This window comes from Drosophila miranda, chromosome 2, assembly GCF_003369915.1.
Source record: "Drosophila miranda strain MSH22 chromosome 2, D.miranda_PacBio2.1, whole genome shotgun sequence".
Classification (NCBI taxonomy): domain Eukaryota; kingdom Metazoa; phylum Arthropoda; class Insecta; order Diptera; family Drosophilidae; genus Drosophila; species Drosophila miranda.
Window position 1 is genome coordinate 5068182 of NC_046675.1, and position 17045 is coordinate 5085226.

At 46.3% G+C, this 17045-nt stretch overlaps 6 protein-coding genes and 1 long non-coding RNA gene across 9 annotated transcripts; 2 read left to right on the forward strand and 5 right to left on the reverse strand.

Moving 5' to 3' along the window:
- Positions 1-1138, reverse strand: LOC108154442. The gene has a single exon (XM_017284714.2). It carries the CDS (start codon positions 766-768, stop codon positions 196-198), a length of 573 nt encoding a protein of 190 aa, XP_017140203.1. The 5' UTR covers positions 769-1138; the 3' UTR covers positions 1-195.
- Positions 1139-2420: 1282 nt separating this feature from the next.
- LOC108154535 lies at positions 2421-3139 on the forward strand. The gene is made up of 2 exons (XM_017284838.2): positions 2421-2530; positions 2588-3139. Exons 1-2 carry the CDS (start codon positions 2521-2523, stop codon positions 3037-3039), a joined length of 462 nt encoding a protein of 153 aa, XP_017140327.1. The 5' UTR covers positions 2421-2520; the 3' UTR covers positions 3040-3139.
- Positions 3140-9233: 6094 nt separating this feature from the next.
- On the reverse strand, positions 9234-11774 carry LOC108154340. 3 transcript variants are annotated; one of them, XM_017284601.2, is made up of 2 exons: positions 11561-11774; positions 9234-9560 (listed from the first exon to the last, which is right to left on the reverse strand). In XM_017284601.2, the coding sequence occupies exon 2, from the start codon at positions 9556-9558 to the stop codon at positions 9316-9318; it is 243 nt and encodes an 80-aa protein (XP_017140090.1). In that variant the 5' UTR covers positions 9559-9560; positions 11561-11774; the 3' UTR covers positions 9234-9315. The 3 variants fall into 3 exon arrangements, with proteins under 3 accessions (XP_017140090.1, XP_017140092.1, XP_017140091.1); XM_017284603.2 differs by lacking the exon at positions 11561-11774 and adding an exon at positions 9705-9800; XM_017284602.2 differs by lacking the exon at positions 11561-11774 and adding an exon at positions 9665-9762.
- LOC108154339 lies at positions 9910-10352 on the reverse strand. Its single transcript, XM_017284600.2, has one exon. The coding sequence runs from the start codon at positions 10293-10295 to the stop codon at positions 9981-9983; it is 315 nt and encodes a 104-aa protein (XP_017140089.1). The 5' UTR covers positions 10296-10352; the 3' UTR covers positions 9910-9980.
- A 1144-nt stretch (positions 11775-12918) lies between the features above and the next one.
- LOC108154630 lies at positions 12919-13535 on the reverse strand. Its single transcript, XM_017284953.2, has 2 exons — positions 13426-13535; positions 12919-13361 (listed from the first exon to the last, which is right to left on the reverse strand). The coding sequence occupies exons 1-2, from the start codon at positions 13448-13450 to the stop codon at positions 13018-13020; spliced, it is 369 nt and encodes a 122-aa protein (XP_017140442.1). The 5' UTR covers positions 13451-13535; the 3' UTR covers positions 12919-13017.
- Positions 13536-14507: 972 nt separating this feature from the next.
- LOC117187408 lies at positions 14508-15070 on the forward strand. The gene is made up of 2 exons (XR_004472093.1): positions 14508-14670; positions 14789-15070. It is a non-coding gene; the product is annotated as an uncharacterized LOC117187408 (long non-coding RNA).
- Positions 15051-15814, reverse strand: LOC108154017 (protein maelstrom 2-like). The gene is made up of 2 exons (XM_017284110.2): positions 15577-15814; positions 15051-15517 (listed from the first exon to the last, which is right to left on the reverse strand). The coding sequence occupies exons 1-2, from the start codon at positions 15626-15628 to the stop codon at positions 15051-15053; spliced, it is 519 nt and encodes a 172-aa protein (XP_017139599.1). The 5' UTR covers positions 15629-15814.
- Positions 15815-17045: the final 1231 nt, after the last annotated feature.

Here is a 17045-nt window from a genome sequence, read left to right on the forward strand (position 1 = left end):
TATAGAAACTTTTACTTTATTTATAGATAAAACTAGCAGATGACATGACCTTTTATCAGTGAGTCCATGAGATGTGCCCAATAAATTAAGATTCGAGTCGAGTGTGCACAGTGGCAGCAACAGCTGTTGCCAGGATAAGGATGATTATTGCCAAAGGCTATTCATACATATTTCGTGGAGGCTGGTCGCAGCTGCTCAGTAGTAATCCTCGCACTGCATCTGGCGTCGCCACACGGACCAATCCGCACAGCCCACAGCATCCGAGGTGGCCACGAAGCCCTTGCCGGGGGCGCAGTTCAGGAGCAGCGGTGTGGCCGCCGCGGCGGGGCACATGTAGAATTGATTGGGATCCGGAGCAGGCCAGGGTTGTGTAAAGTGCTCGCTATCGCTGTCACAGCCAGCCGTCGCTGTCGCCGTCGCCGTCGCGAGTGGGACAGCAGCATCCGCGGCCGTGGCCATCTGACAGGCCGGCCAGTGGTCGTAGGGCAAACAACCCAAAAAGCCGAGACCATTGAAAAATCCACGTCCCTGCGGGCACTGGAGCTGCAGCGGCTGCTGTCCGTCCGCGGAGCAAACGTAGAATAAGTTGGGATTCGGATCTCCCCACATGTCGGTGGCATGTTTGCATGTTGCATTCATGGTGTGCGTGTCAGGGTCGGAAGTGTCTCGTGCCGCCCCCAGCGGTGGCAGTAGTAGTACCACCATCAGGAGCAGCGTATTCCATTTATTTTTCATAAATAATTTCATCACGAACGGCATGCAGAACATTTATTATCACACAAAGTTCTCCTCTATCTCTCGTCGCACTCTCGTCTCTCTCCGCGTTTTCCTTATTGCAAATTGCTATTATTTGCTGATGTGGATGCTCCTGGTGTTGTTCTTCCTTTGCCGGGCTTTCATCATTTGCCCATAAGCCGTTCGTTAATAAATTGATATGCTCTCCTCTACGGCTGCTGTACTCGTATGTATTTCGTAGCACTACGGCTCTGGTTCTGGTGCGAACGAACAGAAAAACTCGACTCGACTGATTGATGGCGTCGCCATTGTCTTTGGTTTTTATACTCATTGTGGTACTCATGCCCATTGCATGACTTTACTGATGTTGCCCATGCAACGCTATCATTGCTATTTTTACAGTCATTTTTCATGGGTTCTCTCGTCTTTCGTCTCTCGGTCTGGGCCTTTCTATTTTGGCCCGATGTGACGTCGTCGCTCTCCCACTTTTCAGTTCTCTCAGTAGACAACTTTATGATTAGATAAGCAACAGAGTTTAAAGTTTGCTGCTGCTCCAATCGAACGATGAGATTGATAAGTTTCGAATGGTATCACTACAGTTGGGTATGGGTTGTAATTCTCCCTGTAGCTACAGTCAATTTCATAACTGATGCCTATCTGGCTCACTGTCATCGTTTGATGGCTCTTCTTCAGAACGGGGGAAGTTAGACAATGATTCACTGTCAAGGAAAACCACAACCACTATACATTTTTAGACTACTGGATGATACTTACTAGCAACTATATACCAGCAACAACCACACACATCGTCTGGTCTTATCAAAGCGATAGCACGGACATTAATTGCCTTTCAAATGAGGGTAAATTTGGAAATTATTGCTGCAGAAATCAGACGAAAATTTAATTACGAACCTAACCATAACCGAACCGTGCTGGGACAAGCCAACCCTGATAATGAAATGGAATGGATTTTGTTTACGGCTGCAGAGGCAGCTGCTGTCAAAACTTCTAATTGATTTGGCTTAAAGCGTGGGGAAGACCCTGGGAGCGGCAAGAAGCCACTTTGCGGCCTGGTCGCAGGCCTCAATAACCTGGAAAAAGTTCGCCAGCAGCTGGCTGACACTTTTGTTGTTAAGTCACGTTGTCAATTGGAACTTCTTTTCCCGTTTCTTTCGTTTCGTTTCCCGAAGAAAGACAGAGAGTGCCCCCTGTCCTGACACTTTTTGCGGAAGTCTATTTACGGCACCGCCAAGTTTAAATAGGGAAACTTCGACATAAATTCCAATAGGCTTGCCATCGATGCATGCTCTCAGAGAGAATTCAATTAAAAGTTTCTGGGCAATAGACAGCCGCAGATGGGGCCCAAGAAGCCCAAATACGAGCGTCTGACGCCTTTAAGGCATCCGGGTGAGGGTCTGATTCTTGGAAAATGCTCATCAATTTTTACAGGCCTTGGCCACTTGAGAGGCTTGATATCTGTTGAAAACAGTCGAAAATTAAGTCAAGAATTCGCCATTATCTGCATAGCAGAAGGAGAAGATAAGCGCACACCACTGCGTATGAAGAACTTTTGTAGCCGAAAATCGCCCTCGAAGACGTTCGCTCATCACTGAAACAAAGTGCTATTGACAATGATATGGTGCCATGTTGGGAGTCGCGATAAGTCGCACTGATTGGATAGAATGTTATAAAAGCCCAGCCACTCGCCTTCACATAGTTTAGTCTGTTTCAGATTTTCAAATTGAACACAAGCTTTGGATAACCTACCTTCAGAAAGGATTCACTATGCAAAAAAGTATGTTGGTACTCATATCGAATTATTCATATTTACAAAATTAAATATACTTTGCAGCTCTTTTGATATTTCTTGGGCTCTTGGGTGTGTGCTGGAGCGCCAGCCTTGTGGGAACCACTGGCGATCAAGAGGCGTGCCTCTACGAGGACGAAATCTGGGGTGGCGAGGATATACGCAAATTCTACTTCTGCATCGATGGTGAAGTCTACGAGGATACGTGCGATACAGACTATTATTTTGTGAGAAATGCCACCTACTCGGGCTGCCTGCCAGCTGCTCTGATGAACCCGCAGTGCGTCAACCTGGACGCTGTTGAACCCGACTGCGAGGGCATCAGCGCCGAGCAGCCACAGCCCACCGATTTGCTGAACCAATACTACCTCTGCACCGACGATGGCGTCAAGCAGCTATCCTGCGGGGAGGAAAAGGCCTTTATCAACCAGGACGGATACCTGGGCTGCTTCCCCTGGACGCAATGGCGCACTCTGCGCAATTGCACCGAAGGCTAGTGGTCCGGAAGGTGACCATCTCTATCTATTAATTTGGGGTTCTTCCTTGCCCACTTATCGCGATTAAAAGTGTCCGAACTGAAGGTTTATTAAGTTTAAATTGATTGCAAACTAATTGATATATGAGCAACGTCCGAGTGGCAGTCCCGATATGATAAGCACGACATGGATGGATCGTTTGCGACTCTGACACTTATTGAAAATAACGCACGCATGAAAGTTCCGGGGGCAAAAATCGATGTGCCATAAATCTTGGCGTTTTCCCGCAGGCAGCCATGCGGACAAAAACCGAAAATTACATAGCAACAAGAAAATTTCAAAGAAAATTGCAATCACAATCATTGCAGCAGTGTGTCTTAGGGGGAGTGCTAGTGCTTCTGGGCTATGTGCTGTGTGCTGTCGCAACACCGCAAAACAATTGTCGCCGCAAACTTTTGCGCAAAACAAACAACAAGTAAGTGACAAATTACAGGGCCAGGGACCAAGTGCCGGGCAGGCAGGACAACAGCCATGGCACTGCCACTGCCACTGGCACTGGTTTGCTGAACATGTGTTTCGTCTGCCACCGAATGGAGTCCTGGAGCTGGAGTCCTCGGCTCCGGTCTCCGGTCTCGTCTCGGTCTGCCTCATGTGCGTGTGTGTCAACGACATGTGCCGGTATCAAGTTCTGGGGCCGGGCTAAAAATGAGTTTAAAGTTCGATGCTGAACCGCATTAATCTTGCAGTTGCAGCAACATGAAACCAGAAGTTGCCATTGGAGTGGACAATGATTGCATCAGCAAAGAGGAGTGGCAGTGCTCCACTGTGTGCCCTGTGCCTCGGGGGAGCTAAAATTGGATGTGGATGAACCATGGTCTGCAGTGATCAGTCTTAGTTAGTCTCTTGCAGATCTCTCTCTGTCTCTGGCTATGTGACTCCTCCTTTTGATCATTCAAGGCAGCCAGACCCGTCTCCGGGCCTAGGTAATGAATGTCTGAGTGGGGACCAAGTGTCAGTGACACGACACGGTCCCACAAGGAGCGGAGCCTCCACCTCCGTCTACTGTTCCTCTGCAGGGGAGGCGAATGGGAGGCCACGGCCACCCCAAATGAGTTAGTCAGGAAATTGCATTATTTGTCTTTGGCCATTGCGGGCAAAAACCCGTACAATGCTGGCGGCGACCCCTACACACGTAGGGGTCTATGTGTGTGGACAATGCTGTGTCGCCTCCCATGAGGCACTAACTAGTGTGGCTGCCCCTCTCTACTGTGACTGAGACTGGTGCTGCTCGTTTTGCTGCCTCGGCAGCCACTTTAAAATGGCGTGGCTATCTCCGGTCGGCCCTTGGTCCCCCCTCTGTCACACATGCGAATTTTCAAACGCTCTGAAGTCACAGCAATCTTTCTGCTCCATTTCCGCCCACTCCTGCAGCTGTTGCTGTTGCTGCTCCCACTGCCACTGCCACTACCAGCGGCACTGCTCCTGTTTCCTGTACCCCTTGTTGTTGCATTTTAATTGCATGGCTGCCTGGGCCGTTCGGACCATTAATCCTGCACAAGTTTTGTGCAAAAATTGCGAAAAGGGATTTTTACAGTCACAACTGTCGTATGTTATCAGCACACCCGGGGAGAGTGCCACAGAATGAGGCTGGAGACCACATAGAGCGGCAGAGGAGAGGGAGAGTGTCACAGAATGAGGCAGGAAATCAGCACACAAGGAGTCAAAGAGTACCCCGGAATGGGGCAGAGTAAGAGTTGGAAGGAAAGAGTGCTTGAGTCGAACTTGGGCCTGTAGCTAAGAGCCGGACTGACGGCGCAGCGGTGCTTGGATTTAATTGAGTTTACAATTATTTTGTGGCCTGGTCTGCCTCTGCACTCAACCACTCGACTGCACTCCATCCCGATCCTTCCTGCAACTTTGACCAGCTAGGAGCTGTGCTCCCGCTCCACAACTTCAGCATTGACCCATTGCCTGGGGCTGACGGCGAATGTTACTTTAATTAAGTTTTGTGTGCCTGCTGCATAAATAAACTTGCCATAAACATGGCTGCGGCGCAAACATGTCTGCGACAACATGGCGCATACGCAATGCGCTCAAAAGCATGCCACAGTTTTTTCCGCTGTTTCCCTTTCTCTACTTTACTGCTCGCTGGCTATTGTTGTAGCGCTTTGGTGCAAGGGATTTCCCCCGCACCATTCTCTAGTGGCCATAATTGGCATTTTTAGCCCCTGTCCCTGCCCCATCGAGTGGTGACAGTGCACCCGTGCACCCTTGGACCCTGACACCCCTTCGCCTGCCCCTGCCTTTTCCTGCTGCGGCTTCCGTTGAATGATTTTTCTGTGCGCGCATTTTCGCGCTTGAATTGTTTGGGACTCAGCGGAAAAGGGCCCGTCGGATGGGGGGCACAAAGTTGGCTTAAACTTTTCCACTTGAATGGCAACGGAAGGTTTTATACGGCTCAGTTCCAGTTGCACTTCTCAGGAGCAGGACAGGACCAGCACCAGTTCCGTTTATACACGGAGAAAAAATTATATAATTCGCATCATACAAATCTTTAAGCCATTTCATTTTCAAATCAAAAATGATCAGTTTTTTGCTATTTACTGAATATTTGGAATTATTTCTATTTGAAATGGTACCTATGTTTTTTGTGAGTGCAGCTTCCATTGCGAGTTGTGCCACATTGTGCTACAGCGGCAGCGGCGCATGAAAGTATGCGGAATAAAATTTGTGCTCTGCAACAAATAAATATTTGACCCCCAGAACCCTCGAACACCCGAACCTCAGAACCCAGAGCCCAGACCCAGCAAAGCATTCCATTCCTCTCGCAGCTTACTGCGCCGTTGAATTTATATTTGCACTTAAAAAGAGGAGCAACAAGAAGAGTTACAAGAGGCGCAAATAGAGGGGGAGGAGCAGGAGCATCAGAGGCATCAGGAGTCGCTGGAACAGGAACAGGAAGTACAACGACGACAGCTACAACAATAACCACAGCCAAACACCACTTTTCAGAGAGAGAGAGAGAGAGAGAGAGGGTAAAGTTTGTTTGGCTTATTTTTTGGTTACAAATCAAATCCAAAATCGCATTAAAATTGCATGCAGCGGAAAAATTGTGCACCCAAGTCGAGGAGTGGCATGCGAAAGGAGCCGCAAAACCAGCACCGCGTAACCAAAACCAGAAGCCTGCCACAATAAGGACTTGGAGTGGCACTGTAGCAGGAGGAGGAGGTGGGAGCTCTGGTGGTGAAGTGGTTCCTGCTGCTGCTGTTGCTCCTGCCGCTGTTGTTGTGTGAGACATTTTGTTTGGCGGGGGGAGGGGTTTTGCGGCTCTTCAATTGAATTTTTGCGAGACGAAATCACTTCAACGCCTTCGATTTCAATTTCCGCCACATTTCAAATTTGAATTCTGTTATTGCATTTTGCCCTATTTCTCACTCGTTGCTGTTGTTGTTATTGTTGTTGTTGGCCCTCCTTTTTGTGTTGCTTTTGCGGTTGATGGTCGCTTTGAAGGTGTTTTCATGGGGACAAATTTGATTTCGTTTGTTATTTGTACCCCCAAAAAGGTGGAAACTCTGTTGGGAGCAGGGTGAAGATATTGATCGGTAAATGTCTTTCATTGAATGAGGAGACAAATTCTAAATTGTCTATGCAGCTGATTAACTTTGGCCGTAGAGGGTAATGGGAATTGGATCTCTGCGACGACAAGGGAGAAGAATGAGCTAAAGCTGTTTCATATTAAAATCTTAATAAGAGTACAGTGGATATTGGCTATGACCATTCTCTGGGTGAACGTTTAACACCCAGAGAAAACAAACCCTGAGCTCCATTATATTTACCACCAATAATATACAAATATTTGATCGAAATATATTTCACATTCCCTACAAATGTAATATCAAATATTTATTTTAAATTATTTTATATTTAGATTAAATTATATTACATTTGTATCGAACTGAATTCTATCGAAAACTAATCATTTTCATATTCCTTAAATTCTGCCTAGGCCTCGTTCCTTCTGCTCTGCTTATCCTTTTGGCGTTGGCTTTGATATTGCAGTTCTCTTCCTTTCCTGCCTTTCCTTTCCACTCGTTTGCTTTCCTTCGTTCCCTGTGTGCTTTGATTGCTCCATGATTGGACACGCACATGGGCCGAGGCTGGGGTTTCTCTCTCATTTAGCGGTGCCTCTGGTCTCAGGTTTCGTAAGAGAACACCTTATGGCCATTGCATGGCCATGCTGGTCTTTGGGTCTTTGGATCCAGGGGAAGCCGCAAGTTAAACAGCCCGTGTCCATGCCTACAGCCCCTGATCCGGGGCTTTGATGGCCGCCTATTCCATTACGGCTACTGTTTCTAGTGCTCCTCTTTCTGCTGCTGCTCCTACTAGATCACTCCCCATACTGCTACTGCTCTTCCTGCTGCTGCTGCTGCTGCTACTCTTGTTTTGTTTGCCGTCACTCGAGGATGTCTGGCTGGATGGCAGGCTGCTGCTGTTGGCGCTGCTGTTGTAATGGTGCGGCATCAATATCTCATTTGTATAACATATCGCAGTCAATATGAGACACGTGTATAAGTATCTAGTTTACTTTGGCTGTGTGTGGGCATACGATGGGGTTTCAGATTGGGTTTGGGGGCGTGTGGCATGTATCTTGTGTCGTGTATCGAGCCTGGAACGTCGTCGACGTAGACTGTGTGCGGCCCGTTGCATGTCATTGTAATGGTATCATGCTGTAACAGATTTCTGTTTACCTTGATTTACATATGCATATATGTATGGATATATCCATGGATGTGTTTGGAGGGGGCCACACATAGAAAGAGAGGGGGACATGGGGACAAGGGGACAAGCCACAACAGCGCTGCTCACTCCAACGTCGTTGCACGTAAATGGAAAAGAAAACACTTAAGCATGCACTTAGTCCTTGCGCCTTGCCTCTCACTCCGTGTCGATGGCGATGTCGTTGCATGGGCGTGAATAAGCACATGTGTGTATCTAAGGGTGTGATTACGGTCGTGTGTGTGTGTGTGTGTGTGTTGGGGGTGTATTTATGTATGTGTGCTACCAACTGCGATTTATGCAAATTTGTTTGGCTGCTGAGCCAACCCAGGCTGTCGACTTTTTGTTAACAGTTTCTGTTGTTCTTCCCTTTGTGTGTTGCCTCCGCCCCATGCCCTATTCCCCATTCGCCATTCCCCATTGCCCATGCTGCTACCACTCCCTGCCATTTGTGCCACCCACTAAGCAAATAAAGTTATTTGCATGCGCAAGTAAATCGATTTGTGTATATCAAATTGTGGGGCTTCAAACAGTACAAAAAAAAAACACGACACGAAACGAAAAGAAAAGAAAAGAGGAACCCCCGCACACACAAACACAAAGCAGAAATTCAAACAAAAACATACTCGTAGATTGTGCTGCTTTGCCACAGCTGTGTGTTGCCACAGTGTTGCAACAACACCAATAGCTTTACACAACAACAACAAGTAATCTGGCACGGATTTCTATATTGATTGTACGCAATACTCGTACTCTCCCATGAACCAGATCGTATCATATCATTTTATTTGGCAATTTCATAATTTACCTATAATTCCCGTTTAATATAAGGCACAAAACGCATAATTTTAAATTATATTTGCATGCCCCAAAAAGGGGGCTGAAAGGGTGAACTGAAGTGGTTACTTTCTGATATAAATTGGTAACATTTTTGTATTTATTAAGGACTCAAACCAATTTATTCAACTGCCACAAAATAGTGTACACGGGAAGGTTCTGTAACATTCGTTGGCACAAATGGCGATGGCTAATTACAAATTATTAAAAGCTAGCACCAGAAGTTAAGTCCATGGGGCTCATGGATGCTCCAGCGCCATAGTGCCGGCATTGGCAATGGCAATGGCAATGGCCATCATGTCAATTTACCAAATTGCGCAAACAAACAGTGTCCAATGGGAGGTGGACACCGCAGAGTGGTGCTCCTCCACCTCCGGCGTGTGTGCCTCCATCGGTGGCAAAGTCCTCACGCACTCTTCGTAATTGTTGCACGTATGGCCCGGACAAACGCAAATCCTTGCCGGCATCAACATGCTGTGCCCTGTCGCCTGTTCACATGCACCATGCCCCATGCCCCATGCTCCATGCTCCATGCTCCACAGGGGCCTTCTGTGGCACCAAAGCGGCTTATGTCCACCCAACCCCAGCAATCGGCCTGTGCATAAATTAGCCCACACTCCCACGTCGCGGAAAGCGCTTTTTAATTATATTTTCGACAATTTGTTTCAATACATGCGCCATGTTTTATTTTCGTGGCTTTGTGGGCGGCTCCTGCGGCTCCGTCCACTGCCAATCCTTCCACGACACACACCGTTGCGCCTTGTCGTAGTACAGCTCATTGGCGGGGCAGCGTTTCAGCTGTGCCGCCTGCTCCGGCTCCTGGCCGCACTGCCAGTAGGCCGTGGGGTCCCAGTAGTGGCGATAGGACTTCCTCAGCTCCGCCGGGGTGCGACAGCCCGGCTCGCCATTGTAGTCCCGCTCAGACATGGCTGGAAAGAGGAGAAGCGAGATGCTAAAGACTTGGGAAATTGGTAAAGAAATGTGAGATGTTGAGGCAATGAATGTGTGGGGTAACCGTAAAGGTTCTTCTCACTTTGAATGTTCTTGCTATTGATGCTTCCAACTGATCCTACCTAGATTCCTCTGATGTAAAGACTGACTGTAAGGCAACAAGGTGTCATTACAACTAAGCGGCTAGATCCCAGAGATACAGATCTACAGATAAGCAAATCGCCTCAGCTGTTATTACTTATCAAGAACACAGAATACGATAAGAAGTTATTGCAACCCTATGAGGCATGTACCCGTACTTTCTGCAAAGATTACTATAATACCCTGTTTGCTTTTTGCAATATCATTTTATTCATTTCGGATTCAGTATAATAATCTTTTTCTGGATCTGTGTAGTCCTAGGCCGTGGCTAGGGGCTCGCTAGGAGGCAGGGCTGTGGGCGACCAGTACCACTCGGACCAGGGAACGCAGGCCTTGACAGCATCCAGCCAGGCAGAGGGTTTGGGGCAAGCGGCCAGTGTGGCGGGAACATCCTTAGTGGTGCAAATCCAGTAGGCGTTCTTCAGATAGAAATGGGGATACGTGGCCACCGTGATTTCCTGATCGGTCTGGCAGCCTGGCTGTCCCGTGGGCTTCTGGCCCACAGAAGCGCCACTGCTGATGCTGCCCAGGCAAAGGACGAAGAAGAGGGTGAATAAATGCAGGAAGTTCATCTTGGCTTTCGAGTTCGGGTTGGAGGTTTTCCTTGGACTGACCTATGCTAATTACTGGCCCCCTCTTTTATACGCTCTTAGGCCGAGTGTTATCTTATCGAGCGGAACTGAGGTGCGATGCTGGGGCGGCGATAAGACCGCCCAGAATCGGGTTTTACAGGCCAGGCCCGCTTTCTGCTTGCAATTTGGCAGGCAGTTTATGGCGCTGTTTGTTTGCCCACCGCTCAACCGATTGTTGTTTCTTCCGGCCAAGTGCGGTCCAGGCCGAGATCCAGGTGCGGAGCTCCTTTGCCCACTAATTCCACCCTCTTTGGGTTCCCGCTTGCCTGCTTGCATATTCATGACATCAACGGCAGCTGTAAATTATTTTCCGAGAGATAGCCAGACATGGGCATGGGCAGGCCGCAAACAGCGTTCCACAGCCGCTGTCCATGGCACTGCCTCTGCTAATTAATTCAAAACACTGCCTCAAAGGCATTTTTGGGGCTGGGCCAACAAATTTCACCTGACTCAACGGCCGCGGCGGCTGGCTTTGGTAGCGCCTTAAGGCATATTAGGGCCTCTTGTGCCCCTTGAGTAATTGCCGCTGCACTGCACTATGTTGCGGCTGCAGTCGCACTGGCAGTGGACGTCGCAGTCGCAGTCGAGCCTTGTTCCGGCTATTCCTGGTTGGGGCATGGGTATGGCATCCCTTTTGCCTTTGTTGCTCATTTTGTGCTCATTCGGCTTTTGTTAGTTTTGGGCCATAAATTAAATCGGGTTATTAATGTCTGCCATTAAATGAAGCTACGTAGCGGACTGGCTGGATGGCTTCCTCGCTGGCTGGCTGGCTGCTTGGCTGTAAAATCCTTGTCCTTGTCCCTGGCCCTGTCCTTGTCGTAAAACTGGTACTGCCTCTTTCTCACACTCTCCCTTCAACTCTCTCTAAAGTGATTTATGGGAATTCGTGCGGCATTTGTAAGTATTTTGTAAGTATTTTGAGATTGCCAGAAACTTTACTCAGGTTGAGATTTCTGCCACTCCACTTAAAACTCCTTCTTCTTTCATTTTAAAGCTGAACTCCTGCCACGCTACTATCAGATCGCTTTAGATCCCATTATAAACATTTATATATATCAATCTCCTACACTGCCACTTCCACTCGCTACTATGTATATACATTGTTTCCCGAGAGAAGCGACAAAAAAGAGCAGCCTTCCTTCCAATGCAATTAAATATATTGCGTATACGTCACGTATGCTAAAATTTCATTTCACAATTTTTACCAGCGGTCTCTCTTGTCAGAGTATTTCCTCCTCGCCTCTCTTCTCTTCTCCTCTGCAGCTGGGGTGGAAAATTCTTTTACATGCAAATATTTTGTTGGATCCGCACGCACCGAGGGTTTGGGGGGGCGGGAAAATCGAGAAATAAAATTGCGATTGAAACGTATTTTTTGCCGCTTATTGATGTGCTCGCCGGCCTGACAAAGCGTTTTGACTGACAACTGCGAAACGAAATAAAATGCTGCCATTCTCACAAAGTGTGTACGTACTACGTATGTACTGCCGGACGGATCCGGGCGAATCAAAAATAGTGCAACTTATTGCGGCAGAGCGAGAGTCTGCCAACTGTTGACTGGGCCATGCGGGTGGGGGCCACGGATGGGGCTTGTGTCTGTCTCTGTGTCTGTGGCTGACAAGCGCGGCATATTGATTTATGACAAATGCTTTGGCGTCAACCGAAAACAGTTTTCCAGCTCCCGCCCCCCAGACAGGTTGAGGGGCGTGACCTTAACTGCTGTCAGATGAAACACGTTAACAATTGGAATTGTAATTGCATCTGGCCCATCATCAGATCGTATAAATATTATTTTTGGTTACTGCTGGAAAACCGCTGAGAGAAAATGGTGGGGAGATCATACATAAATGGAACTTTGAGCGGAAAAACGCACTGGGAGAAAAAATAAAGGGTACAACACTGAGAGAAAAGACAAGAAAAGAAAGAGATGATTAAAGTGGATCCACAATACTAGGGGAACTGGTATAAAGGGTAGGTAGGCGTTCCCTAACATTCCCACGAAGGGCAATGAGTAAAATGGTTTAATCAAATCACAAAAATGATTCACAGCTGGAGGTCACTCATAAAGGAGAGATGAATAAGATTCACATAAACTAACTAAAATAAAAATAAAATTAGTGCAAAAGACTCATAAAAATGATTCACAGAATCAGATCAAAAGATATCTCTATCATAAGTAGGGTATAAGATAAGTCTCATTGAGCCCAGAGATATGTATATCCACTTATCGTTTTCTCGAATCTTGCGCTTGACATTGCGAATGATAAGGGGATGGGAAGGGGAATGTAGGGGCCTGTAGAATATTCCGACACTTGAGAGTGAGGTGCGAACCTAATTATGAGCAGTGCACAGAGCATCGCTGTGCCAAAGTAAACAGATTAATTTGCACATTTCCCAAACAGTGCAGACGCGACAGAGAGTACGATAAAATATATAGTGTATTTTGCCACAAACTGTGTACACTCCGTATTGTTCTCTTCTGAAGACATACAAATATATTTTTAAACGCCCTGTAGTTGATATCACTTTCAAAGTTTCTTCCGTTCGTCTCCATAAATCTGCGATATAGGTTTCATGCACATTTAATTTATTTAAGGAGATGCAAAAATATACAACAAATCTTAAGAATGATATTCATTTGGTCCAGCATGCACAGATTATTCGTTTAGTCTATCATTTCTTCTTTTGTCCATTGGCATCCTTCCCATCCGGGCGGACGACTGACAGGCTCCAAGCAGGGCTGCCACACCCATGCGATCCAGGGGACACAGGCGTTGCGATCCTGGTCGAAGGCCATGTTGGGGCGGCAATTTTTGAGCTTCGCCGGGTCGCCAAGGGCGTAGCATTGCCAGAACTTGGTGGGATCGATGCAGTGCCGCTGTGCCATTCCAATCTCTGCCGGGTGCTGGCATCCCGGCTCGTGGGTGTCGATGCACTGTGCAGGCGTCTGGTGGGGAAGCTGCAGGAGCAACAGGAGCCCCAGGAAGGAGGCGAGCAGCCAGAAGGGAGCTAATCAGAGGGAAAAGTCTTAAGATATGAGGATGGCGGCTCATTGGGATGGACGTTCACTTACTCGTACTCGTGACTTGCGGTGGCATTGTGGCGGTGCCGGTGGCAATGATGCGGCTGCAGCGCCTGACGGAGGCATTTATAGGCCCACCTCGCCATCGTTCTGGCTCAAGTGGAAGTGGTTATCCTTATCGCGATTGATTCGGGTTCGATGTGCCGCCCGAGGTCGCGGCTTGTGTGATTGCCACTCGGAAATGTTTGCCCCCGCACTTGAGGGGCATTCGCAGTCAGGGACTGAGCTGCCAGAGAAATGGCAGACAGAAGATGTCCGACAAAAGGGGATTTAAGCCCGCGTCAACCCCCACCCATATCAGGAAAACAAAACAAAGCAGCTTCCTCTTTCGTTGGCTCTCTTTCTACTTCGTTGGCCAATTTCGCTGGACATGCCAAATGCATTTCCGACCGGACCGACACAATCGCACAATCCGAGAGAGGGCCAAGAAATACTAAAAGTCATGGCTTGTTTGCGTTGGCATTGGCATTGACAGGGCCAACAAATAAATAAAATAATCAGACCCTTGCTAAGGAAAGGTTTGTTGCCATGGGTAATGGGTGCAACAGTTGGTGGGTATTTATTTTTTTAATATACCTATAAGAGTAAATCATTTTTGATAAAATTACATTTATTTCATATTACTTAAATTTAGAATTTCAAATTCAAATACACAACAGTGATACCCATCATTCCCTAACTGACAGCCACTTCTATTAACAGACCACCCACTGTTAACACGTAACGTGCTGTTTGGCGCAGCAGCTGTTTGCACAGAACTAGTTCGATAATAGCCTTTAATGGTACATTTTCGAAAAAGAATCGACGTTTTAAAACCCAGTGGACCAAAGAGCGATAGTAAAACGGAACTAACATATAATGTCCGGAAACGGACTTAGAAATGATAAAAATCCGGAAGAGCATTTACCGGACGAAAACCAAGTGACGACAAAGTCCGCAAAACTATCACAAACGGACTTAAAAACGGGTGAAAAATGGACAGAAAAGTGAAACATAACGGAAAAAATCGGTAGCTACGGGCGAAATATCGCTAAATGCTCACGACCAAAGTCCCGCAAGACTATCACAAACGGACTTAAACACGGGCACGATACGCAAGAAAAGCCGGATCACGTAATATAACATGAACGCCGCCCTTTTTCCGTTTGTGTGTTATTTTGTGATTGAAAACCACAGCAGACGGACGTAAACGTGGAGTAAAATCGTCAAAATAGTGAGAAAAAAATGGAAAAATCGGTAGGTAAATTATTATTTATTTAATAGTATGGTATAGTGCGCAAAATTTGAGTTTGAGAGCAGTATAAACCCAAAAAAGACAAAAATCTACACATTCTATGAATATATTTTTTTCTAGCCATCTTCGTGTGCATCAGGCCTCCTGCGTCCACAAAAATATAAATTTTCGATGGAACTGACTTTGGCACAGAGGCAAAAAAGTGCATTAGGGGCTTACGCGTAGGCCCTTGATACGGACTGATGGCTGCTACTCGGTGATAAGTCACACGATCCCATCATGAAGTCGCTAAAGGTGAATCCCCAACGCTTGACCATACTGTTGGTACAATATTTATGTTGGTTTCATATTTTCTCATGGTAATAAAAATACAATGTGATGCTTAGCAATTGATAAAAACTATAAATATCTTAAATTTTAAACTTAAATCGCACGCAATCCCTTCAGTAAATTCAAAAAAGTCTTTGACAAAAAAGTTGTTTGTCATATGGAAGATGATCCGATCGTTCGTAACCCCAGACACGTCCAATACACTCTTCTTCAAGGTGTTGAACAAATGGTAGATGTCATACACCATAATATTTCGCTCATCTTCGTCGATTTCGGCCTCGGATGCCAGATAACGGAAGCGAGACTTTACCACCGGCATTAGCTCTGGGGTCGTGTAGACAATAACCGGATCGTGGTCCAATTTTTCATCTTCATCATTGCGGACGGACAACCAATTGAAGATATCAATATATAATTTTCCCATGTTAGTCTCGCCAAAGTCCTCCGGTGGCAAGGGCAACCTGTGGGTAGTCTTGGAGTGATCCAGGGCATCTCTCCTTTGTCCGTAGATGATGTGGCCTGAGAAGAAATTGTGGTTACTACTAGGTCCAACGCATCAGTCTTACATCAACGCTCACCCGGATTAATCATGGTGATGTATGGAAAGAACTTGGGAAGAATGTTGCTCATTTATTACGTACCGGCTATAAAAATGAGAAGAGTAACAACAACTACAACGTGGGAGTGGCTTGATGGGGAGGTGGCCACGAACAATCATTCAAAAACAACCTCAAACTCCCCAGGTTCACCGCCAAAGCCGGCAGAAAGACCAATAACACCAACAATGCCGCCTAGCCTCCTACTCATGCCACCAATACAAACATAAAGGCTGCTGAAAAAAATAGCGAGAGAAGTACTCCTCAAATTAATAACGGATTTTTACGTTAAGGGAAATTAAGTTTGAGCAAGTCACGACTACTTTTAAAGGAAGTACTAACATTATTTCCAAAAGAAAAAAAACCAGATTGGTGTTCAACCCTACCAACAAAAACGCAAAAATAATCCTCAACTATCTAGATCAATCTAAAATCCTTCACTTCATATAGCCGCAAATATGTGCAACCATCCCTGTACATAAATAGTATAATAGATAATAATACTCTAGTGAGGCCTAAGTAGCCATAGCCCCATACTTTGTTAATACCTAGTTTTAACTATTTATTACCTTCATATAATAATAATAATATCGGCGGTTATATATATATGAGTAGCGGTGGTTCATTTGCGGTGGTACAGCGATTTGCGGGCGGTGGTTGTGTTTCTAATTTTCTACTCCACAAAAGAAGTCGAGCAAAAGGGAATTGAAAGATCTTGCGATGCGACGGTCCATCGATGTATGCGTGTGCAGCTGCGCGCTTCGGCTATACGTGTGAGAACGTTACAGTTATATTTCGGACACAAGCAATAACAACACAGCTATGCGCGTAAAAATAGTTGCTTAAGCGGGACAATACAATCATGAGCATTTGAATAGGGCAGTTGTAATATAAATGAACATTGAACATTATATGCATAAATTTAATATTAAGACCCCTGGACCGGACCGGATCCAAAAATTGAATTTAATCTAAAAACATCGTTGTTTGCAATGATTGCAAATTTGATGTTTCTCCCAAAGATTTATTTTGTGCTACAAGAATTTTTGTCCCCCCCTGGAGGATCGAGATCGAGCCAGAGATCGGCGATCGAAGAAGCGTACCCGCCGCCGCAAGGGACAAGCACCCATATACACCCATGTATACTGATGAAGAATCTTTGCGCGCCTTGCATGGGATGTACTGGACGGCATTTGGAAAATTGCTAAAGCAGTTGCGGAGCAGACTGGATCGAAAAACCCCCACCCTCCTTCCGACCGAGACGCGACAGCAAATGCGTCCTACGTTTTTTGTTTCACCTTTTTCTCTAAAACCCTTTTTTATGCAAAATCCAATAAAAGCAAGTATTTAAAATAAGCCAGTCAAGTAGAATATTGATTCGATAATCATATAAAATTATCTGGGCAAAAATAAGAGATCTATATAGCTGGGAATATTCGACGGAAGAAAGA